We start from the raw sequence: 26,641 nt of genomic DNA on the forward strand, positions 1-26,641 counted from the left end.
CCAGATACACCGGCCCGAAATCGGCAGTGGGCACGCCCTATTCGGAGTGGTGTGCGCCGCACTGTCGGGTCTTTTCTGCCGACCTGAAGCCTTTTCTTGCCGATTCAACATGTTGCGTCGGGAACACCACCGGAAGTCGAACAAAGGGATAACACTGATTGGCTGTTCAGCTAGTGAATCAGTGCATGAGAAGCGTTAACGGAAGTGAGGGAGGTAAACAAATGATTTCAAATGGTAGATGGAACACACACGGACGGCTATTTCACCTCATCGGTTTATAGAGCTCCTGTTCGTTCAGGTTTTCAATGGACGAGAGTGAAAATGGAAAGAAAAACGCTATTTGTTGTTTGTTTATATCGGAGTCTGTTCTTCTTCTCTGTCTTCCGGTTGTTCCGGTTTTGCCTCTTTTGAATGATGAATACACACTACCGCCGCCTGCTGGTAAGGAGAGTTATTGCCACTCACGCATGCGCAGTTCATACGTGCTCGTCTCGGATTTGCGGTGTGTTCCAGTGCGCGAAGTCGGCAAATACGCAGGAGTCGGTGTCGGCGTCGGCGACGGCGACTTCTCAGGTGACTGGCCGGTGTATCTGGGCCTTTACATTGCATATTATATTGACAAACCTTAAGCCAGGGGAGTCCACAGAGAGGCTAGCTAGGTTAGCATCAGATGAACAGAAAACCCTTAAAAACCCCAGTTCTGTTGTATCTAGACATTGTTTTTTTTAGTAAGCAGCCTATTTTGCACACACATTTAGGACAGGGCACACACGTTGTATTTTTACTCCACACAGGCAGGACCGCCAACATTTGAGTTCAGCTTGGAGTGAGATTATTTTTTTGGTGAACCGAAAAAAGAAACGTTTATGTGTACGCAATACGCACATACGCAGCGTACCCGCAACGCTTACAATGAAGGTTCGATAATCAGCTCACCGCATATAAAATGGCATAGGTGTAAGCAGAGGTAAAGTGCTATTTAACAAATGGGGGGGGGGATGTGGGGGGTTCTAANATATACGTCACCCAAAAAACGATCGTGACCAACATGGAGGGAGAAAGGAAAAACAATGAACCGACAAGGCACACAGGAGAAAACAAGACTAAATACAGAGAGGGGTAATCACAGGACAAGAAACAGCTGGGTAAGGGAGGCAGAAACACAAGAGCAACAAGTGAACACAATGAGACAATCAGACACAGGAGGAAAAACACAGGAAGGAAAACAAGAGATAGGGAGAACAGAACAACAAAACAAAACCCATTACCAGACAGACAAAACTAAAACCGTGACATAACACAGGGCTGCCAACATTTGAGTTCAGCTTGGAGTGAGATTTTTTTTTGGTGAACCGAAAAAAGAAGCGTCCATGTGTACAGTGTTACAAATGTATTGAACATGTACAAACTAGGGTTTCTCATTAATGTACCGGGCGCTACAGTGGAACACGCACATACAGTGTACCCGCGACTCTTACAATGAAGGCTCGATAATCAGCTCACAGCATATAAAATGGCATATAGGTGTAAGCAGAGGTAAAGTGCTATTTTACAAATGGGGGGGGGGATGTGGGGGGTTCTCACCTCCTCTAGGGGGATCCGGGGGCATGCTCACCCGGGAAGATTTATTTTTTTTAAATATTGAAGTTAAATGCATCAACCTGATTCACTTGGAGAGCAAAATAAATGTATGGATACATCTCTCAACACCCATATGAAACAGATGTACTTTTTCTTTATGGATATTTTACAAATCACTCACCTTTTAAACTGTATTCTTGTTTTACTGTCATATAGTATTTCATAACTGTTTTTCATTTATTCTCATAAATGGTGGCCAAACCGTTTGAGACCCACTGAGATAACTAGACTAAAGTTAACTATCTAAACACTCAGAGTCCCTTCCATCACTGAGCTGTAGTTATCTCTCAGTCTGACAGGACAGAGCTCTCCTTCTCCTTGTTTTAGAAACAGCTTCTAATATCCGTTACGGCAGCTAGCTAACCAGATGCTAACAACAACAATGCAAATAGTGAGTTTGGTAGAAATATACTGTATAATAGTAAAGTCATTTAATGATGCTATATTTATTGAAGATTTTACATTATAAATATTCCCCAAAATTATTTATCGCATATTCTTCCAAACTCTCTGCTGTAGTATGACCACCAGGAGACTATTGATGTGTGTGGTGAGTTTGGTAGTAATAAGCTGTATAATAGTGATTGAATATTATTGTATTCTCTTTTTTCGGAGTTGCACTTTGCAGACGGTCCCTGAGCACTCGTTTCTTCTCCGGCTGCAGATACCAGATGTAATGTGTCCAGCTCGGAGGACGGCGCGTATTGGCTTTTTTTTAAATCAAAATGTGACTGTAGTTCGTTGTCAACCTTACCACGGTACTTAGGAGACGTCATTTGTGTCTGAATAACGTTTTGTTCATGAGTTATTGATCCGTGAAATCAGAATCTCCCAATATCGTTCCAACTTTACTGAACTAAGCCAGAAGACTGTCTCATTTCGTAGACCGCTCGGTTTGCTGTTCCTTCACTTTATTTTTATATACATTTATTTTGGACGAAAACTTAGCGTGAGGAAAGGAAAGTGTGGCGTGATTGCGTGAGATATGGGTTAATTGCGTGACTCTCACGCTCAATGCGTGAGTGTTGGCAGCCCTGGCTATTGTGAGCGTCTGCCTGCTATCCAACAACATTTTGCCCCACCATTGGCACTTCACACATACATTAAATCTCTGCACACAACCTAACCTATTGCATATACAACCTATGTCATTACAAAGTTAATAAGTTTGGAGCCTCTCCCACTCGATGGCACATTACAAAAGTTTATGGGACTGTTTTCTAATAGAAGTAAAGCAATTTGTGCTGTCTAGACAGCTTGCAGTAAGAATTCAGCACTGGCCCAAAGTGTGCCATGTTTTATGAAGGCTGACAGCTGCTTGTGGAGACCTGCCTGTGTGTTTATATCAGTGATATCTTACTGTGCAGCCAAGTAACATTCGTCATCCCCATGCCCGTTCAGACAAAGAGAAGGTCTCTATTCTAATGAAATAATGATGGTAACCTTTCGGGGAAACATTTATTTTTATGGACACGGATGAAGTACTGGAACAGGGTATGGTCAGACTAAAGGATTCTAACATTAAATCAATGAAATGGCGTTCCACTCTTTTGTCTTGCATTTCCTAATGAAATCACCTTATTCAAGGCAATGTTTGATTTATGTACTTTTAGTTGCAACCAGGGTTAATGTTATTCAGCTCTACAGGTCTTTCACATGACAACGGAGAAAGCAACTCCATTCAATTATTTCTGACAATAAATGACTATATGAGTCTCATTACAATAAATATTAATGTTGTTATGTATTCTGGGAAAGGTCAGTCATTGTTTAGTAAAGCAATGTGTTGAGTATTGGAATGCATTTTAAAATCCCAGTGAATGGCACCAAGCTAATTAGCTGAATGACGCTTCACTCCTTCACTTATTAGGGGGAAAATTAACTCAAATATATACATTTAGCACTGAAATGTCCTTTCAACATTGTTTAATGTGCATATTATGCATTCCAACTAGTGATATTTGGCATCCCTGGTCTGTTTGGGATAATAATCTCTTCAATTTCTGTGTAGTAAATGTGAGTTTTTTGGTTTGTTTTCAATATCCTTTTACAAAGGTACCAGTGGGGCCACTTGTGATGGGTGCAAGTAAGAGAGAGCTTAAGAAATATAGTGATATGTCTTTGTCCATGCATGCATGCATGAGAAAGAGGGCAGGAGATGTGCAGCATTTATGAAGCATAGCAGATCAATATTGAATGAAGTCAGCCAGTTGCCCTAATGCCTGTCCCGGGCATCTTTCACTCATTACCCTAAGGCTGCTCTCCATTCTTTGTGCATTCCTCCCCTGCTCTCCAACCTTATTTCTCTTCTCTTATCCTTAAAATAAATACACTCGCCTTGTCTTACACTCCTTCCATTAGGCTGTTGACAAGTTGCTGTAGATGTTTATGGAATCCCAAGTATAGCCATCTCAATGACCCTACTATTCAAAATGTAAACTCAAGAGAAGCAATGGTGGGGATTTAGATTTTTGTTTTTGTTTTTGTCAAAAGTTAAAGTTAGGGTTAGTAAAAATATCTTTGCATATCAGAGCAGTTAAGAACAGATATGACCATAATACTAATAACAATAATAATGAAAATGTTTATAATATAATAATTCTTCGAATAAAGGTTAAGGACTACTTGCTTGGATTAGGTGTAGCTGGTGTCTCACTGGGATGTTGCTATGGCGTTTTGAGTGTGCTGCTTCATTGTTGTATACAGTTATTGTTAGGGTGTTTCCAGCTGCTGTATGTACAGTACAGATCCATGTGTGCCACTTTAGAAAATAAATAAATAAATAAATTTTCGTTTTAGTTCTAAATGCTGAGATATCACCAGAAGAAGTCACAATTGTAGCTCAAATGTGTGACAGGATCAGCTGGAGATGTATTATAGATTGTTTAAATACCACATGTAATTCTTCATCACCTACAATCATTTTCAGATGTCACAATAAAACAAAAGCTGATCCTAAGTTTGGGCAGAAAGCGAAGATAACGGCAATGAGAAATGTCCCTTTTAGGCTTCCGTTCAGCAGAGCACTCCCTGTTGGCTTGTCTTATTAAATGGAAAGTGTAATCACGCAGCTGAAGCAATTAGCTTCTGAACTGCCTTTTAAAGGCTGGAAATGGAAAGAGAGAGAGAGGGGAAGGAACAAGTGAGGAATAACTTGTTTTTTATGCAACATCTCTCGGCTAGTATCCCTCTATTCCAGGAAAGCAACAAATAAGGTAATGAAACAAGGAAGCAATATCATAGGAAATATCAGGAATAAAAAAGACCTTTAATGTCTTTCTCACCCCTTTTGTTATTTTTACTCATTGCTTCCTAGTCCCACTCCTTCTATCCTTATTTGTGTCCTTCCTTTCCTTCTTGCTTTTTTTAAGTCCTCGATTGACTGTTTTCCCTTCCTTAAGTCCTTCTTTATTTGGTTTCTTGTTTACTTCCTTATTTTCTTCTTCTTCATCATCATCATCATCATCATCATCATCATCATCATCATCATCATCATCACCTTCCTTCTTTTCTTCCCTCACCTCTTCTTTATTTTAGGCCCTTTTATAAAAAACAATACTCTTTATTGTTTAGCTGGCATGCAGGTTAAAACATAGTTAATTTACTGAAGTCTGGAGGGAAGTGACAGGAAACCAGATTGGCTTTTAAAATGAACTGGTCTATAGGGAAAGGTTAGACAATGGTGGTATCTTTTCTTTTTTTCATCAGGTTCCGTCAAAGAATATATCATTATGACCCCGTCAGAGAGAAATCAGGCCATTTCTCTCATTCGCCATACAGCTTATGTATCACATCTATCACTGAGGTTTGACAAATGATATATAGTAGTCCTCCTCTGTCTCTGTCTGCCTGTTGTTGTTTTTTGACCTTCCGGTAGTCTTCATCCCCCACACTCAAGGACAGCCTGATCTCCCTGTCCTTGACTAAGTGTCTAGTGGTTGTGTAGTTTTAGTGTGTTGCTACAGTGTCCATACAAATGTGTAAATGTCCTGTGTGACACTGCTGTGAAAGGGTCCATCAACCCAGAACCCACAGGAAAACTCTTACTTCATGCATGCAAAACTATTACACAACTCAGTCTACACCTCCTGTTCTTTACATTTATTTTTATTTTCTCCTGCCCTAATTGGGTTTATGGCTTTTGGTCTGCCAGTGTCTGTCCCCCACTGTGACAGCACCTGTACACAGCCTCTCTCTGAGTGACAGACTGCTCTAAAAGGAAGTCAGCCTCCTGAAGAGCTTTCCAGGAACTTGGAGTTTTGAGTGCCAATCTAACTGGAGGGGTGTTTCGGGAAGCAGCATAATGAGCCATGTGTGTTTGCGTTTGCATGTGACCTTGAGGATAAGGAGAATGCCCTTGGATGCCCTTAGTGAAGCATATGGAGGGCCCAAGTGTCCGATTTGGAGTTTAAATGTTACAGTTGTACCTCATTTAGGTTAGTATAAGCTGTAGACACAAAGTATGGTTAATCGTGAATCGTTATCTGCACAAGAAAATCAAAGAACCATTTTGTTCATTTTCTCTTTTTGTGTTCTTGAGTCTCTGCTGGTTTGTCTCTGTCAGACACACACACAGTACAGTGTCATAATGATGATGTATGTCAATGATCCTCTCCTCACTGTCTCCTTGGGAGAGTGAGAAAGCACCTGTGTACTTGTCTTGGCACTTCAGCAGTGTGAGGACACACTGGCATGACAGAGCTGGATGTTCTCTCATGAACAAATGGGCCAAACACGTGTGAATGCATGAAGCTTTTTTTTTTTTTTTAAATAACAAAAGAGTCATATAAGGAAAGAAAGTGTGTAGTCTACTGCCTGTAAGACAAAGCTTTTATTCTCTAACCGCTGTCACCAGGAGTTTTTATTTTTACATTCAATGTAAATGATTCAGAGATTGTAGCCGAGTACAGTAATGATGAATAATCAGCCCAGAATTTGTGTTTTTGTTTTTTTTCACAGCATTGATCATTGAGTTGCTGATGTTTTCTGTTTGTCTCTCCTCCAGAACGGTCAGTTGCAACAGAGAATGGATAATGTCCAGAGAGACTTCATTATCTTCAACAGAGAAAAGTAAGGAACCTCCATTTCCCACAATACTCTGCATTTTGATTAGTTGGCATTGTAGTCTTAACTTAACCTTTCAACTTTCTTTGTTGTGAAACCCAAAACAACTGCGATAAACATTTTTTTAAATCAAAGGGATATATAATCTACTATATATATTATTTAATTAATACTATGTTTGATAGGGTTTATATAAATGTATGTTGTTTTTTGATTAGAATTAGATAAGTGTGGCATAAGATCCGGCACATGTATGTGTGTGATTAAAGCAGAAACTCTGCAACTGGTAGAGTTTCTGGAAGTTAATCCAAAAGCGGTCAAGTTAAGGATATAACGCTGTTGATTTGCATGAGGAAATGTTTAAACAGAGGAGACACCAAAGCCATACCAAGTAGATCCTCAAGGTTATGGAAATAAATATAAGATGTGAGGAGTTGGGAAGCAAGATTTGGGTACTTTATACTTTTGTCCCTTTATTGCCACTTTAAAGTAATAGCTTAACAATAAAAACAAAGGTAGGTCAAATGTCATGACAGTTAAATGGCTATCTTTAGCTAACACAAGTATTTGGAAAAGGTACAAAAATAATGTCTAGTACTAACCACTATCTTTGCCTATCCCAGGCCAAAGGATACATTAAAATGCTAGAATAAAAAAATCACGTGTTTTAATGATGTTCTTTACGCAATAGGTCAAAGAAAGCCGTGGACTCAGACTCCTCTGAGCTGACAATGACTGAGAAGAACAAGGCAATAGAGGATGGACAGAACAACAATGTGGAGCCGGTGGCCTTCTTATCAGGATAGGTCTCAAGACCTGAGACCCCTACGTAGTCCCTTATCACCTGCACCTTCCCATAGCTTGTAGATCAGCAATTGCCACCTATGTTCTATCAGCACAGGCACTCACAGGCCGTCCTTCAATGTTCCTGCACCACTGCATCGCTTCACAAACAAGAATGCTTGTGCTTCACTGTTCACCAACAAAGAAAACGCATCAAGAACTGCAGGAGAGAAATGGTTTCTCAGCAGAGTGTCGCTCATATCCTGTTCCCTAACATCACTCTGGTGCTCTGAGGCCTGCTCAACATCAACTCTGGGCGCTGTGCTGAAGTGAAAAGTCAATGCCCTGTCAAAAAAAAAGGAGACAATGGCACACCTGCCCAAGCAGCTGCTTCCTTGGGTGTGACACTCAGATTTTTAATATCAGCAGTGCATATGCTGGTTAATAATAGTTATTTAAACAACAATGGTTTCCCAGTGCTACATGAACCAAATAAGAATTGGCATAAGGAACTGGGTTGGCACCCTATATTGAAAAACAAACACTTTGACAGCTTTTTCCCTTGTTATTTACAGGACTTGAGATCCGAGCATGACATTAGTACAACGTTTAAAACAGAGAGGTCAATAAGGTCAAATGAGGCCTTTCTTTTTAACAGAGCAACCACAGATTAATCTTATTGAAAATGAAGAGTTGAACTGTAGGCTTGAGCCCGAATGGCTCACTTTATCAGCAGAAACACGGTTGTAGTGGTCATTGTGCTTAGCTTTGCTAGTAAAGCTTAAAAAAGATGGTAGGACTGCAACATTGGTAAAATGTCCCAGCTCCATCAGCTGCAGATATCAGCAAAACCTGCTAAAGGTCGAATTCAATTTATTATGCTGAAATTTGAACTGCAGTTAACATAAAATAATCTCAAACATTTTCATTCAAACAAAAGTCTGTTAAGTCAGAAATATATTGCTGAATAAGGTAACACAATGATGATTGTAGCTTTAACCTTGAAGGTCTATTCTTGACCTTGGAAGTCTATACAGTATGAAGTGTAAGCCATCAGATGTGGTTGAAAGCTCTGGGCACAACGACTGGACCTTTCGATTATTTATTTTGTAAAAGAGGTTTTAAACTCTTTAAAAACACTGACATCTTTGGCTAAGCTTTGCCTCAATTTGCAAATGACCAGCGGCGTCTCCAAATAAAGGTTTATCGCTATGAAAACTTAGAAAAGGTAACTGGTAGATGTTATATGTTCTGCACTGAACCTTGCTTTGCACATGCTTCTTCATCAACTGTAGCATTTATGCACAGAGAGACAAAAAAAATCTAAAGCTGTGAGTGACTATACTTATTCCCTTAGGGATGTTTTTTATAGACATGGATTAAGCTGAGACCTAGATAACATTTATTTTTCAGTCACTGTCTGCATTGAAATTGTTGTCAAATAATGTGTCTATGTCCTTCCTCTTTTGTGTTGAATACAACCAATTACATGTACCCCCGGATAAGCCTGTACATTTGTATTTGCAATTAATAGAAGAATACATTTGGTGACAATATTGTTGTGCAGATGGTATAAAACAGGAAACGTAGCACCAGCTGGATAACGGCGGGAGAAAAATCTTAATTTAGATTTTCACATTCAAAGTGGTAAATAAGAAAATATTGACAGAAACAAATAATACCCCAGGCTAAAACAATGTCCGACAAACCAAACCTGCCCCTGAAGCTTTCATAGGGAAGCCTTATACCATAGATATGGCACACAGTTTGATCCCTAAAACTATGTGTAAGTAGCTAAGTAGTACAAACCTGAGCTTTTTCACAATCAGTAAGTAAATGTGATTTATACAAATGTCTAGTCATTCTATTGAGTCTGATTTATCTATCTGCAATACAACTCAATCCTTCAATTCTATACTTGATTATATTTAAAACATATTTCACTCTATTCAATTCATTACTTTTGGCACTTTTCTATTGAGAGTTAGTACAATGTTTTGACTAAACTGTGTATTGTTGTTGTTGTTGATGTTGTTGTTGTTGTCATTGATGTCATTTTACAGATCCAAAATTAAGGTCTTGTATAAGATGTTACATTTAGTGAGATAGGATAACAGATGGAGTGATCCGAGATTCTTGGGGTATTTTATTTGGGAATAATTATCTTACTTTTTGTTATGTAGCAGGAATCGATCGGATGGGGTCATTGCGAAAATCAAATGATGTGACAGATTCAACCCTTCCAAAAAATCTAAGTATAAAATAATAATTTAATAGAAATAGTATTGACCTAAGTAAAACCATTTTTCAACAAAACTTGCCTACGTAAAAAAAAGTCTGGGAACAGCTTTGCTCCACACCTGTGAATCTCATTCCTAAGGTTTTGTCGTCCTTCAGTTGTCACTGTGTGTTTATTGTATTCAATGTGATGGAGTTGCAAACTATTAAGGTGTGCCTTAAATAACAACTTTCTTTTTCTGAAACAAACTGACTATGCCTTGTGCTTTATTTCACTTCCTGTCTTTTTGAATGATCATATTATATTGAACAACGATTACAAGTCAAATTGAACAAAGGATGACATCACTGATATGCCATTTTTCCTCAAAATCAAGAATAGTGAAAGGGTGTAAAAAGAGAAAATATGTCTGAATGAGGCTCAAAGAAATGTGGATTTATTGCTTGTGTTGGTTGCTCACCACTGTCTTTAAGATAACGCTGCCCCCCAAAGGCTACTAAAGAGTACTACAGTTAGTATCATAAAGAAGTAGGTATACCAATCCAGTTAATTTGTAAGTAAGCCTAAAAGACGAGCATTGAACACATTCTAAATACAAGTGAATAAAAATGGAAACAAAAATGATGTTTAATCTTTAACTTTAATGGCTGCTGTTTATCTTCAAATGTAATTGGTTCTAATTAAGCAAAGGGTTAGAAAGCACTCTCTTTTCCAATGTGTCCAAGGGCATTGCTGGATAATGCACACTCAGCATCAGATACGCACCATATGCTTTTCCTATTCTCTCTTACACACACACACACACACACACACACACACACACACACACACACACACACACACACACACACACACACACACACACACACACACACACACACACACACACAACCGATTTTCGTCCATCACTTAGGTCATCTAGAAGGCAAAGTCCTCTTTTAGACACAGTGGGCTGTGATGAGGCAGCACATTTCCACATTAATATCTGATCTGAGGGGTGACTCCAGTTGATAAGTGCGTCCCCATTCTGCTTAGAATCACAACAGATAAAAGCAGCAAACCTTGCTTTATCACATGAAAGTTAATATATTCTGATATACATTTGCTTCACACACATACATATACATACATAGCCTATACACTTATCCTCTCCTGAAAACGTTTCTCATAACAGTCATACACTGTAACCAATGCCAACAAGTAATTGACACATAAAGTTAATAAAGTTGCTGACTCATCTCTTCATCCAGATATAGTCTACATTTACCAGTTGTCCCCTCTGCGTTCTGACAGGATGAGATATTGTCATTATTGTCATCAAATTTCTATTCAACATTGAAAAATGCCTGAGGGACCTTGCAGCAGTTTTACTGTTGGACCACACTGTGTGTAACTCCCACTACTAAGAAACACAAAAGGACTGAGTGGTTACATTAGTCATTAGACCACACAGGATTGTCATACATTTATTTGTTTTAAAATGTACACCCTTTCTTACCAGTATATTGAAAGATATACATAGTTCAGATACGACAATAACATCTCGGGACAAATCTGATCCCTCTCCCATCTCAGCCCTAATGATTATCCATACAACAGGAAAAGGTAAGACATGTGACTTACCTTTGTGAACTGCTGTTTTGGCCTTCACCCAACCTGCCATAAGTATGTGTTTGAACACAGCTTCATCTTGTATCTTCACACTAAGTTCTTTGGAAATGTCTTCCTGAAATGTTGGCAAAAATAACCTTAACCTTACTGTTCCTTTATACCCAGAACATTTATTAATTGATAAAAATTATGTTTACAAAAACTACAGTAGGCCGAAGAGGCTTTGCACAAGTAGGCCTAAGCTTTGTATTGTTAAACAGCAACAGCAGGAAGTATTTTATGAATCATTTCAAATTAAAATGTATCCAAGGAAAAGTGTCAATTTAACACTATCAACAGGGCAAACGCCAAGCCATGACAATGTTGGTAGACTATCTTCCTAATCCAAGAACTCTGTAATCGTCAAAATGTTTTTGAAAGGTTTATGATTATTGGCATGAATGTTGTTTTTGACAAATTAAAACAATACATGTCACAAAATGAATGCAATTACCTTGAAGTTGAATGCCTCAGTCGGAGGAAATTGTTTGCTAGAAGATGTGTGCTAATGTAATTTTAGTTAGCTAACACTACCAAATAAACTAGCTTATTTAGGTTGAGCTAGTTTTCAGGACTGTTATAAGTAGCACAATCCTGTAGGCTTCCTGAGGGAGGCAAATAAAGTGGCGTATTGGACTAAATGTTTAAATGTGATTCAACCTTGTACCAATGAGGTGTAAACTATCACTACTTAAGTGTTTCTGAAGCAGTGAATGTCTAGCTCAATGCTGACCATAGTGGCCAAAATATGGATTGCATCAACATAGCAATACCACACTTTAGCTAATGTTATTTAATGCAGCAAAAAGGAGTCAATGACCCAGTGTTTATTTTAAAGAATGTTCTTATTTTACTTGTCTATTAAAATACAGATACATCTTGCATGGTCACCCTAATTTTGACAACCCTGTGGCTGGGACATATGAGGTCAATTGTCCCTGAGATTATGGATGTGTCAGAGCTTTTAAATAAAGCATGATGTTGCTTATATTGCACATTCTGCTGATTCAACATTTCATGTGTATATTTCTGTCAGTAACTCATTATCTGAATAAATTGACAAGTCATCATACAAATATGAAGAGGGATATAGAGCCCAATAAGTGGAAACTTCAGGCGTACAAATAAGTAAAGGATGTTGATAAAGATTCATAGTACCCTGGGGTTTTATGCAATTCCGGTTTATTGAAAAAATTACAATTAGGTTTTTATTGACTCAATATGTCAAGTTATTCAGCCTAGATGGTGTTTATAGTGTATTCACTTACATTGTCACGGCTGCGTCTGCAAATTAATCGTTAGTTTAAAAAGGTATTCTAAGATTCTATGGATTCATTTAAAATGTCTTATTTCCAGGACACTTATGAGCACATTCTGTATATAAGATTTATGTAGTGCTTTCACATGATTATTTATGGAAAGATAACACATATGGATTAAATCAAGAAATGGATATCGACACATTTGTATGAGTGTATTTGGCTAATGGGTTATTGTTTGGATGACAGGCCTACTGTTATTTTCGTATGTCCACCCTTAATGCATATGCCTTGTTGTTAAATGTAATAATGTAAATTAAATATTTCAGTCACTCAGTTGCAACTCATGTTTATTCAGGAAACAAATCATACCTCCACAACACACCTTAGTTTTGACCTGCCATCTCTGGATTTTGATACAACAGTAAAAAAAGAAACAACGTAAAAACAATAACAAAGGTTGTCAAACTAACATAAATACAACAAACCACTAATCGTGCCTGCCTCAGAGTCTGCCCTCACTGTCAAATAAAAAAACATGATGACCTCCCCTCCCTCCCCCACAGTGGGACAGTGAAGAAAAAGCTTCCCTTACTGCACGGCAATCCTCTGCCTTGTCAAAAAAACAGCACAGACATAAAAGGCTCTAAGGCCCCCCAACAGCATCAGAGTGTTTCAGGTCAACTCACTTAGGCCCTAGATATAATCAGGCTGGTGATAAATAACTATTGGTCAGGATTACATTAAAGGGACTTTGTTGGGGGGACAAAGGAATGATGGTATTCCTCTTGTCTTAAAATCAGAGCCCAGTTTGTTAGGAATTAAAAAGTAAAGGGAGGTGAAGTGCTGTTATCTGAAAGCAGGTATTTGTTGCGTATTCATTTAATTGCATCTGGTTTTCCTTGTTTCCCTCAATTGCAAAGCTCATAGTTAAAAGTTGCAGATGGGCTGCAGAGACAGTTGCATGTTTCGTACTTCTTGTGATCAGGTTGTTTTTTTGTTTTTTTTTACCCTTCCTTCGTTCTCTTCGTTTATCTTTATCATAATGGTTTTAGGATAACAGTAGCAGCCAATTAGCTAGAAGCAGATGCAAAGGACGATTTCTTACAATATTTTGTTTTACACAGCCATGATGGAACGCAGGTAAAATAAAAACTCACACAACCTTTTCAGGGATAAAGATTCTAAAACCCTTCCTAAAATGTCAAACTTTTACATTTGTTGTTTCGCAAAATCTTTTAAGCAGACAAGTCTGGTTTCTTCTTTTTTTTAACATCCATAATAATTCAATGAATACATCATGGGGATGGTATTCATCAAGTAACCTCAGAGTAGGAGGGGGGGAACATGAATCACATCACTCGTATTATTGTGGCCCAGGCAGCTCCATGTCCAACAGCACTCCTGCTCTGAGACTTGATAAATACCTTTTACTTGGTCCAGTAAACCCCAACAGGCTGCAGCAACATCATTCACAAAGCTACATTACATCTACTGTATATACAATGCCACCTAGAGCTAATCAATGGTACTGCATGGTAATACATGGCTAATGTGGGATCTAGTGTTGTGTTTTGCTGACAAATCAGAAAGCAGACAAGTAAAAAGGGGGTGACATTAAAAGCCAAACAGGATGAATGGACCATAGCATCATCCTGTGAAAAATCTGTATCCATTTCCCTTTGGGAACACAGTCTGAACTATGTTGGTTCGATGTGATGGTATGACTGTCGTGTGTTCCCATTATGAAACCATTTGTGGTATATTCTAAACTGAGAGGTGATAAGGCTAAACACTAGTGATGTGAATTGCACTGTGGGATGGGGGTAACTTTAACTATTAGTAACCATGTCTAACCAATTCAATTCAATTCAATTTACCCAGGGAAATGGATATAGTTCTCATCTGAGCATGGTCAATATAGTGACAGGTAAGGCATGAGGATTCAGTGTTTTGCTTTTTATTTTACTTGTAACTAATCATGGTCCTCTGCATCTGTTCCTCCCTCCCCTTTTTCGTCTCTCCCACCCTCAATCCTGCACTCTGGCTGCTGTTGTTTTCCGGATGCCTCCCCTTGTCTGTCTGCTGTTTAGCTGAGGGATGTGATGTTGGAACGACCACCGGGGGGCACTACAATACGGCGGCCAGCAGGCCTGATGGGGATGTCATCTGGGATGGTGGGACCTGAGCAGAGAAAAAAGGAGAGAAAGATAAAGTGAGTTACATGGAAAAAGAGCAAAAGGCATGTAACATTTTGGGCAGAAGTAATTGGGGGGAAAGAAAAAGACATGCAAATTGAAAACCAGGAAAAGGAGATCATTAATTGGAGGTATTTTAAACAAAACTGTGGTTTGTATCCATGCTGGTCTGAGGGGTTTCCATATATTTCTTATCTTTGCAGAAGACACAATCAGAAGGAATTAATAAAGACAGGATTTCCATGCACACAATTTATAACAAACGATGATTGATATTTGGACTAATGTGGCTAAACATTTATTCTACTGTAAGTCATCCCTGCTCTTAAAGCTAGAAATTGTCCTATTTGTCAATCCACTTATTACTTACTCCTTTTATTCTGTCATAGCCCACAAGTAATTGTCGTCATACACTCACATTATTACTTTCCAGTCACCAGAGGTTTTTCAAGTCACATTATTTTTGTCTATGATATATGGCATGTGTCACTTATATGATAGGGGAATTACAGTTTCAGCAGACCATGTCCTTTGTGAGTGCTGCTGAATCATTAACAAAAGGAGCTACAGTTTGACATAAATTGTTTCCAAAGGATGAGCCAGGGCGCCTGTTGCAGCAATTTATCAGCGAGTATATAAATGGAAAGTAGAATGATGTCAGACTATGAAACACTGTATCCAGGCAAACAAGCCTTCCCATCTCAGTAAATCAACTCTGCAGGTGGTGTCACTGGAAAAACTCAAATACATAGAGTCATTCTGAGAGTATGTACACATATGCATGCACGCTTACGAGTAAACACACACAACCATTACAAAGCCTGGGAAACCAGGAGCAGCCTTACTCCCATATAAATTCAAGGACTTAAAAGTGGAAATTCTTTCCAGAGAAGGTCATCATCTTTTTTCATCAATGAGGTATCAGCCATGAGCTAAACTTGTAAAGGCAGGTTGCTTAATACATGTAAGACCAAACAAACACCATTCTGTGGTCCTTCAAAATGAGTTATCAACAACTCAAAATACTACATACATTTACGAAGACAGCCAATACCTGGGTGAGTACAGCTGGCGAGAGATTTGCTCCCATTGATTTACACATTCAATGTGACTGGAGGACATAATGACTGCTACAGTAATAGCTATGCTGTCTCTGTTTGATTATTAAACAGTGGAGACACTGACTAACTGGTTCAGGACTTTAACATAATGTACAAAGTGTCACTGTATAGTAACCTGACAAAATCAATCCCACACTTGTTTTCTAAAAAGCTAACCCAATGCTGAACATACATATGGGCACAATCAGGCTGTCCCTCAGCAGCTCTGCCTAATGGAACAGATGTTGAATGTGAATACATAGTGTTATGACCTCTCACATTAGATAGGCTTTTTAATAGGCCGTGTCCAGATGCCTGGCTCAAAATCTTGTATGCAGTATGTTTTGGGCCTTCAGCCAATATTCATATCCAGCAAGTCTTACAGTAAGTGTAACAGTAGAAAACACTTAATTTGTTAATGTAGCTCGACATTACAAGAAGGCTGAAGTTAGGGGTCACAGTGTCCTAAAGAGCATTAACAAATATTCTTCTTGATATACTCCAACAGAGGGATCTTTGGTGCATTTTTTGGAGATGATTCCTTAAAGAGAAGATATGATCTAACAGAGTTAGGATGATAAAACAAATAAGATTAGTGCACATAATATGTTCATGTGAATTATGGGTGTTGGATTATACCGATGTTAATGATAACTGTGATGTTAGAAAAATGATGTTTATATCGTGTTAAAAATACACAATAGTAATACTGTGTAATTAATCATCTGCCTTATAAATGATTACAGACTGCCTCTACAAATACTAAAGGCAACATTTTGCCAGAAGAAGACAAAGAACAGTTATTTTTATTACGTTTCCCTTGTAGTGAAAATCTGATATTGTGTAATTCCTATTGAGAATGCATGATAATAGAAGCCATCATTTGCTTAGTACAATGTGCATAATACAGAAATACAAAAGTACTTAGAGTTTGTGTGGTTTTAATTTGGAATAAAACTTAATGTCAAACCACAGTAAAGCAAAAACATAGCTAACTGATTGTGTGCATACATCTAACTCAATGCTGTGTGCACTGTGTGCCTCATTACAACTCTGAGGAGCTCAAGCTGGCCACTTAATGACTTGCATGAACAGACAAATTGCCATATAAACACGGTAAAAAAAAATGCATGTCATTCTTTGCGCATCATAAAGTATGAAAAAGGACAGTAAGAGATTATTAGGTTACTTCAAAGGCTTGATGATTATCGCCCAGGGTTGTGAATGCATCAGAGCAAAAGCATGCTAAAAATCACATGATTGTTGTACTTCACAGCATGACGTAGCAGAAAAGGTCTAGATAAACTCTAGGCAGGGTGGTGGATTGACTGATGCACATGCTCCTTTGATGTTTCTACATGCAGTATAAATCAGTTCAGACCATAAACAGATGAAAGGAGGACCGGGTGATAGAGCTGGGTGTGTTTTGAGAAGTGGAGCTCACCACATTGTGCAGGGTTACCTGCTAGACTAAATCCAGAATGGTGAAGGTTTCTGGAAGGCTGTTTGGTGGGAGAGGTGCGTGCTGAAGCTGAGGGAGTGCCACCACGGGACATGGAGAACTCAGACACCGGGCCATCATACATTCCTCTGGGCACTGCTCTCAGGACCGCCAGCTACAGAAGAGATGGGTTGAAACAAAGAGAGACATTTATTTAAATGTGTTTCGCATTATATAGTTGTTTGTGAAACAGATTGTCTCTGAATTATATATTCAGAGCCTTTTTCCTGCACACAACCACTTTCAGATTTACACATCACCGCACAAACATAGACATACTAACACAAGTAAGCAAACCCTTTTATAAACTAGTGCAAAAAAAAAGCTAACCATACACTAGTTGTTTGTTTTTCAAGCAAATTCAAATTTGAGGCTGCTAATAAACAAGCCATTGTATGTCAGTCAGTCTTTCAGTGGCGTGACTCTTCTTGGATCTTGGAAGCTAAAAAGTTAAAAAGAGACATCTGTGAATGAAGAAACCATAACAGTGACTGCTACCAAGATAAACAGCACACTGTTAATACAGCTCATTTTTTTTCATCGACAGCCAGCTGCAAATTAGGAAATTGTTGAACAATGAGATTTTTGGCCCATGAAATAAGAAGGCAAGATGCTTTGAGTTTAACAGTTAACCAGTTGATTTAATGAAGGTGGTAGGAATATCCTTTTTATTCCTTTTATACTGTTGAGGTAAAGCTGAGGATCGTGAGTCTTTATTTGTGGGCGCCACCATAATGAACTGAAAGTGTTTTAAAGAGGCTTTTGTGGTAACAGAAATATGACTGCTATGAATACATCAGTCATATTTAATGGCACACTTCAAGCCCACAATGTTATTCCTCTTCTCATATTCGAATGTGTCTGTTGCAGGGAAAGCATTTCCAAACCCTCTGGTTTTCCTGTAGCTTTTACTGATTTAAAAGCGGCATTCCTAAATAGTTTAAGAATCAAATAAGTCTTGTTAAACTACAGTAAATTGTAAATCTGTATCTGTCTGTACATGTATGTGAGATCTTGGATTTCTTTTGACAACCGTTCATTGGATCGACTTATGATAAGTAGTATGCACAAATGTCAAGCAATCAGTACATTTTAAAGGGGCTCCACACTAGTTTGGAACTACATTTAATTGTAGACTTTGTTAACAATTTTGACTCTGCTATACAGTATGTGGCAGGTCTCTTTGGAAAGTCCAAACTCACTGCATCCTTTTTTTAAAACACGACGAATAAGCCTAGACCACCCTCACTGCATTGACATTTTGTTCTACAGTGTAGAAGCAGCCAGCGCCCTGTGGCTGAACCTTGGAGGCTGATGTCAGGCTTATTGTACCTCCCCTGCATCCCACTTCACTGCCCTATATTCTCCCCACCATTGTAACTTTTACTTGAGCCCAAAACCCAATAAATCCTCACTCCCAAACCAAAGAACCTGACTCCTACTTTCCACAGTTATTGTATAATTTTCTCTCACTGCATTGTGTGTGTCACTTGGTTTAAACATAATAACGTTCTTAACAAAATGTTAATATGTTCAGAAGAAGAACCAGTGTTTACCTGCTTCCTGGCTTTAATGCGCTTGTAGGCAAAGTCAGGGAAGGCAGAGCAGGGGATGAAGCGACCCACGCCGGAGACAACATGGAGGGTCCCGTCTTCCACGACAATCTTCCCCTGGCAGATCACCGCTTGTGGGGCTCCACGCAGCTCCATGCCCTCAAAGATATTGTACTCAGCAGCCTGAAGAACAGATAAACAGCTATTAGATACTTGAAACAAAAGGTGATACATGTATTAATCACACACTGAAGCAGTACTCATTATAACTTAGGAGAAATTATGCAAAACATGTATACACAATAACTATATTTACGGTTATAGAATTATGTAAAATGATCAAAAACAGGTACATTGACACTAATACATATGATTTGTAAATGTGAACCACATTCGTAGGAAGACACATGTGCATACGCTGAAGAAGAAGAACAATCCAAAGGTCCCATTTATCTCATAAATCAAAGTTTTAACAGTCAACACACTGTCTATAATTAATGGGACGATAGATGCCTATCTTTCATATCTGAAGCAAAAGTTTGAACAAATAACTCCACTGAAGGTAAGAATTAAATTAGTCTATCATGGGGTTTAAGGATAATCTTTGATTAAATTAAATCAAATTTGTTCAATTTAATATCATTTTAAACAAACCGTCCAAAATAAAACTTCTGTAAGCTTCTCCCTAGGGACTGATGAAGGGGCTGAGGAGATTTGGAAGACACAACAGGGCGAGTTATGAAAGGATCGAATAGGAGACAGGAAGTTGAAGCATCAACTTTATGTCTGCTCAACTCTCTTATTCCCTCATGCTCACTTTCTCCCATACTTTATCATTCATCACCTTGTTTCTTACACTGTCTGTTTGGCATGCACCAACAGCTGCCACCATCCAGCTGGTGCTTAATGCATTTATAGTACTTCTCACTCTCTTTCCATTACTCTCACTCTCTCTACCTTGTTCTCTCCTTTCTCTCATACCAGTTGTCTGTCTCCTTCATTCATTTATCCCCCTTTCTCTGTCTTTATCTCGCTCATCCATTCTTGTTTAACTTTTAGTATTTTGTTGAACCTTATAACTTTTCCTCCTAGTCTGATTTCCCTAGTGCAAGCTTTCTTTTCTCTACATGTTTGTGATCTGTAATGGTTCCCTCCCCTCATTCCATTGTTGCTTATTTCCTCTGCACACGGCCCTGTTTTCTGCTGCCGTCCAAATTCAGGCCAGAACAGGACATAACTAAGACCCACTGCATGCCAAACATGATGTCATTACTGAGTGTGTCCCTGAGTCTGTGTGTGTGTGTGTGTGTGTGTGTGTGTGTGTGTGTGTGTGTGTGTGTGTGTGTGTGTGTGTGTGTGTGTGTGTGTGTGTGTGTGTGTGTGTGTGTGTGTGTGTGTTTTGCTGCCTGCTTTATTCCCAATGTTTATCTATTTACTTTGTATTATAACACAAAATGCTGGTAAGCAGGGTCGCTCCTGTTTGGCCTTGCGTCACACTATCCATTAAGGTAGATTTATGCTGTAAGCTGCCGTGCTCTGCTCCCTGCTGTTTTATCTGGAAGGACGACGAGCAGGAAATGAGAGGGTGACATCATTATGTAAGAACCCAAGGATCCTCAGTGGATGTACTCCACATTTGGAGAAGGCGTATTATTAGTCTCTCTGTCTCTTTCCATTCCTCCATCTGGAGACAACTTTCTTTCTCTCATAATAAACAGCCACTGTTAGCTCTTTAGCACTGCATATAAAACATCTAAAAACTCCACTTCATTATTCCTAAATCCAATCCACACACATATGTAGTAAAAGCATTCTTCCCTCACTCCTGTATTTCTGCAAGCAGGATTAATGCTAGGCTGGTGAAGCCTTCATTTCCTGTGTGGACACTTCCTCTGCTGCCGGGTGGCACGCCTGGGATCCTCTGATGCCAGTGTGATAGTACAGTACAACCCTCATTATGTAAATGTGTTAAAAAAGAGAGTTAGAAAGAATGTGTATTAGGCCCTTGCAAATGACTCTCTGAGCGCGTACAAATATAAAATATGTAATGTAGCTTAACTTTTTTTAAAGAACTACAGGAGGATTCATTGATTGTCACTATGAAGTACAATTTCAAAAGAAATCAGTGCTAGATTTGGTGTCACTTTTAAATTACTGCCAGGTAAATCAATGTTTCCAAATATTAGTTGATACTCAAAATTGCAGGCGGGGGATGGAGTAGATGGTCGTCATGCTACACAGTTCTGAATCAGATTGCAGGAGATGTTTCCCATGACATCGAAAGCCTAATAACTAGAGCAGTTTTTAATCGTGAGATGTGAAGCAATGTGTACACAGATTCCAAATCTATTGATTGTTACTGTTTCATAATCCTGTGTAATGAATTACATGCTTTGAACCCACTGTGGTTTTCCAATCATGAAAATATTTGAGATGATTTTGAAGCGGAGAATGTAGTGGACTGTTATGGTCATTTTGGAAAACCTTTGCATTACTGAAATAATGTTATGGTATTTGGATAGTCCTGTACATTTGAATAACCCATATTATTCTCCTACACATTACTTCAGTCAAGGCTGAGGGTTAATATATGTAGTGTGGCTCAACTTGATATGGTTCTAGTCATGTGACGAGTACAGTATGAGTGTTGTTAGTAGTGAACATCCTCTGAGATTTGATTTCCGTTCAGAGGAACTAAGAGGTCTCTGGAAACTTTTCAAAAATGTTCTCTCTCTCTTTCTCTCTCTCTCTCTCTCCCTTATGCTCTTATTCACTCTATTTTTCTCTCTGTCACACACAAACACACACACAAACACACACACACACACACACACACACACACACACACACACACACACACACACACACACACACACACACACACAGATGTACACAATTATCTTTTATCTTGTTTTCTGTGTATCTCATGTGTCGGTTTATCTCATGTGTTTGATTGTTTTGTTTCCGCAATAAATCGAACACTTTAATCAATTTTTTCATTTATCCCTTGTTCCTTTTCTTTCTCTTTGATCAACCACACATTTACTGTATATACAGCCAATCACATTGGCATTACTCAAGAAAAAGTCTTGCTGTACTTGTCTTGCTCTGAATTAATCCACTCTGGCCAGGTAAGACCGACTGAGCCGACTAAGACAGGCCTAAATGCTGGGTTTCTGTTAAAGTTATTTCCCCTGATATGTACATAATGAGCTGATATGAACCAAAACATGAAATAAAACATACAGAGTTGTGTGTCTTGGCAGTGATGGTGCGGATGGAGTCTGTGTCCCAGATGACCAGGTCAGCATCAGAGCCCACGGCGATCCGACCCTTACGAGGGTACAGGTTCAGGATCTTAGCTGCGTTGGTGCTGGTGACTGCCACAAACATGTTCTCGTCCATCTTACCTGTAGTCTGGGAGGGAAACAAGCATTCGCAGGAAATAGTTAGCAGTCTTCATAAATAGTTTCACTTGTTATCATATTCTTTAGTATCCATTAACCCCTGATGGAAATGGATGCATGTAACTCGGGCTGGAGGTCATTTTCTGTTCAACAATCTTTTGTTTTCCTTTATCCCATTGATAAAATGGAGAACGAATAACCTGACATCAGAAAATAGAGTATAATATTAAAGAAATAATTTATCTGAGGACTCTTGCTCTTCTCAGAAAGCTGGCATCCAAGCTTAGAATAATGAGGCAGATAGGATAATAGCTACATCAGTGTTGTACAAAAGAGAGAAAAATAAATGTTGGTGCTAGCTTTGACTTTAAGCGACTTCCCTAAGGAAAAAGATTCAGTGCAACATTTCAAAACCCATCATCACTATACAGTACAGGAAGCACAGCACTCCAGAGGCTGTCTAAAGCTACATTCTATGTGTCTGTACTGCTGATCCCGTGATAACAAGAGAGATGCTTCACGATTACATGCTTTGCCAGAAAGTAAATGACGTTATTTTCAACCTCTTGTAATGACACCCCTTCTTGAGTTGTATTTAACTGTTGCCCACTTTGACTCCCTCTACATTTTTTCAAATTACTAAAGAAAGTAAGCATGATCAATTGTAAAAGCCATAGTTATACAAATAGAACGCTGGTTCAAAATAATGGTACTCGAGTTATGTATCCAGAGGTGAAGGAAAGGACAGATGTGGAGATAGAAAAGGAAATGATAAAGACAACAAGGCGAAGAATCAAAGTGGGAAAGAGTTGGAAAGAGAGGAATGAAAAGTAAAAAGACATAAAAGAAGAGATAAAAGAAGCAAAAGAGAACACAGGAGTTTTGCTCTGGTTTAAGTCTTCATTTGCATTTTACATTGTTTGATATCTTTTTGTCTTTCACTCTCTTCTGTAGTCTATGAAAAAAGACTCACCACAGCTTTATCCCAGATGAGGCTCATCCTCTCCTCAACTCCGTTAACACCTTCTGGAATCTGAGTGAAGTCATCCTTGCCGATGGCCTTCTGGGCCACGCTGAAGGTACAGTGAGCACTGCCAGTCACGCTCAGGTCTCCACTGCGGGACAAAGAAACAAGTAAATATAGAGTTAGGATGATGGAATTACACCAGCACCACCCAATATGTGTACACAAGTATATTTGAGCAACAACGTTAATTTGCTTTAGCATAGACAGAAGAAACAGAACAAGTGTGAAAATATTCCAATATGGCTCTAGCCAAAAGGTTTTTCTTTGAGCACAAACTGTTACTCATGTTTTCAGATCATACGAGGCTCTAATTCAAATGGAGCAGCTGTGATACGCACCTGGACAGCATTGTGTTCAGATAGTCTGGAGTGGTGGGATCAGGGCTAAGAGGAGGTGATGTAACAAAAGAAGCCGCCTTGGCCCAGTTCTTGCTCCAGTAATGTGTCCCATCAGTCCCCAGGCTGGCTGTGATTGGCTCCCCAAACACAACATTTCCTGGAAAAGAAATAACGGTAAAATGTGTTCAAAGTATCACATTCAAAGTGTGTCCAATTGGGTTTGAAGGAGATAAGCCATGCCTTTCTAAAAAGTCAAACATCATCGTTCAATATACAGTTTTCCCTTTGTATAATTCTCTTGTGGTCAAGCTTGGTCTTCCATGAATGAGTGTCGGTTGGATTCCTGTCACTAACATCTTTGTGTTTCTGCATTGCCTTTTGCTCTCACGCCTTGCTGATGTCCTTTCTGGTTTAAATGTAAGGAAACATGCTTTGGAAAAGTTTCAAACAAAGGAGTCGAGCCCATAAAGGGTGTACATGTCATGACTTCAAGTCGTTTCTAAGGTCAGCCTGTTAAAACCTCATGTGGCCTTTCGCCAAAGACATCCAAACACACATTCTTCTTGTCTTCCCTCTCACGCTTTCCTGTTCCATTCTCAAATATTGTATATTTCACAACGCTCAGAGCCAGGCAGCTTCTCGGTTCACCTCTGCTCTTTCCTGGGGCTGTGAGGAAAGGTCTGTGTGACAGCTCAACCACTAAAAAAGACTTGAATGACAAATCTGAAAATTCCACTGAAAATAGCATCTTTTTTCATGATGTCAAGCAGAGCCAAGCTCTGTGTACATCAGCAGCTTCAGGAAGGACAGTAAAATCATCTTATAAGGGCATAGGTGCAGGGAAGAATTCCAAATGTCTCAGAAATCAGGCAGAAAGACAGAAACCAATGAGCAGACTGAATGTCCTTTTTTTAGATTTATATTATTTTAAAGAGAAGCTTCTTTATGTTTTTTAATTGATTGGACTGCCAATATTTCACATCATTTCAGCTGTACAATACAAGAAATACATGATGTAAAACAATTCATGAGAAGGTATGGAAGGATGGATGGTTTTGTTTTATTTTAAGGGGAAACGTGCATTGAAGATTATTTGGAAATAGATGAACACTACTCTATTAGTGATTTACTGAAATACACAATGGAATAAAGCACTGCTATCACAAAATAACATGGCCAATACCCAAATATAAATCGGAAATGATGATCAGCATTAAGCAATATACACTGAACTAAGGGCTTCTCACATTTGCTCCTTCATTTTCCAATTTGTATTGCCTAATCTGCTGTTAGTGATGACGTCGTTCACATGGTATGAGTAAAGTAACTTTCTACAACACATGGATGTAAATATCATGCTAAATAAAACAAGAAAGTATAATTTTTAGATTATCACATTTGGATATAAACACCGGGTTTAGATATGTTTTGCAATGTGTGTTGACATTTAAAGTAGCTGTTTACCTCTTTTCCGGGCCTGTGAGATGATGTCAGCAGCACTTTTGCTCATGACGCGGGTAACGTAGAGAGGGCAGTTGGTTTGGCTGGCGATGGTGATGGCACGAAACACCGCCTCTGCCTCCAGCTACAGAAAGGACAGGATATGTGGTTTACAAAAAGAGTTCAAATATGTTAACCTCAGCAGACAATCTATTGTTGGAGTCAAAAATGAAAGTGGAAGCTTATAATGTTAACATCAAATTGGAGAGGCTAGGGATTTATTTACATTGAGTTAAAAGCAGTTTAAGTCTGTTTTATTAGGAAACAACTCCAAAGACAGTCTTAGTTGAGGTCGTAATGCATAATGCTTATTTACCCAATTGTTTTGGGGTAATGTCTTGTTAATATTAGATGTCTCAGATGTCCAATTATATTTTATATTCTTTGTGATTGAGCAAGAACATCCAACATAAAATGCTGAAGAAGCTGCCAGTAGAGGGCCAATGATTACAGATACAGATGTTGAGAGGGTTTCTTTAATGCCCCAAACTTGTGTTATTGTGTTCTAGTCCACAACCTCAACCTGGGTCCGATTAGCAATAAAATAAAACTAAACCGGACACCGAACACAGAGAAAACACTAATCAATCTTGGTCTCGGCTCACTTCCGAAGATTTTTGTTCCTAAGACTCCACTAAACTGCACGGAAGTATGAGACTGGTGGGACAACTTTTCCCCGCTGCACCACAGGGCGGAAAGTCCCAGTCTACTTAAAGGCAGACGAGCTGCTGAGTTAAGAACGTGGCTTTTATTTCACTGTTTTTTAAAGGAACATAAGCACCAAGAATTGGGAGAAACCAGATAATTTTCTCTCTAAACCACATGTGTGAAATTAAAACAATGTGTGTGAAGGCAAGTCCAAGAACGGTATCATGGACAATGTGAGTGTGATATCTAAAAAAAAATGGTAAGGATAAGTATCAAAACTTGACTATTTCAATCATAAAAATCATTTATTTGTATTAGTGCAAAGATGTATACAGCGTGGGAATCGTACCTCTTCTGGCCTGCTCAACACGTGTCCCTCCGGTCCAGTGATTCCCATCTGCAGCATGCGGGCCTGCTCCTGTTGAAAAAACAAGCACAAAGGAGGCTGTTAGCTCATCGGTAATATTTTTTTTATTGTTCAGTGGTTTCAGTGCTCGGGCTGATTTGTCTTGGTCACACTCCAAAATAATATGAAGTTTCTTCTATTCCTTGCCTGTGTGAAAGATATGAGTAAGAGTTTTATCATCTACATCAGGCCACACACAGAGTACTGTGGGAACCTGACTGTTGAGGTTCTTTATCTACCTTTAAAAAGCTGTCAGGTCCTCATGGGTGCTTCACGATGACATGCTTTGCCCAGAAAGTAAATGACGTTATTTTCAACCTCTTATAA

General features: G+C 38.9%; 2 protein-coding genes across 3 annotated transcripts in view; one reads left to right on the forward strand and one right to left on the reverse strand.

Moving 5' to 3' along the window:
- LOC104947537 (serine/threonine-protein kinase 32A-like) overlaps window positions 1-9,151 on the forward strand; it is a 20,711-nt gene extending 11,560 nt beyond the window's left edge. The window contains exons 7-8 of the mRNA XM_010773586.1: window positions 6,647-6,711; window positions 7,397-9,151. Of these exons, the coding sequence (XP_010771888.1) occupies window positions 6,647-6,711; window positions 7,397-7,511 (180 nt within the window). The 3' untranslated portion in view covers window positions 7,512-9,151. The remainder of the gene's footprint in view (window positions 1-6,646; window positions 6,712-7,396) is intronic.
- A 3,818-nt stretch (window positions 9,152-12,969) lies between these two features.
- The window catches only part of dpysl3 (dihydropyrimidinase like 3), a 28,532-nt gene continuing 14,860 nt past the window's right edge, over window positions 12,970-26,641 (reverse strand). The window contains exons 7-14 of one of the 2 annotated variants that reach the window (XM_010773581.1): window positions 26,258-26,326; window positions 25,225-25,345; window positions 23,761-23,917; window positions 23,369-23,510; window positions 22,235-22,405; window positions 18,992-19,171; window positions 17,379-17,550; window positions 12,970-14,820 (exon numbers count right to left, since the gene is read on the reverse strand). In XM_010773581.1, the coding sequence (XP_010771883.1) occupies window positions 14,726-14,820; window positions 17,379-17,550; window positions 18,992-19,171; window positions 22,235-22,405; window positions 23,369-23,510; window positions 23,761-23,917; window positions 25,225-25,345; window positions 26,258-26,326 (1,107 nt within the window). In that variant the 3' untranslated portion in view covers window positions 12,970-14,725. The remainder of the gene's footprint in view (window positions 14,821-17,378; window positions 17,551-18,991; window positions 19,172-22,234; window positions 22,406-23,368; window positions 23,511-23,760; window positions 23,918-25,224; window positions 25,346-26,257; window positions 26,327-26,641) is intronic. The other variant, XM_010773582.1, reaches the window with a different exon arrangement.

This window comes from Notothenia coriiceps, unplaced genomic scaffold (assembly GCF_000735185.1).
Source record: "Notothenia coriiceps isolate Sejong01 unplaced genomic scaffold, NC01 NC01_scaffold00012621, whole genome shotgun sequence".
In the NCBI taxonomy this organism is placed as follows: Eukaryota; Metazoa; Chordata; class Actinopteri; order Perciformes; family Nototheniidae; genus Notothenia; species Notothenia coriiceps.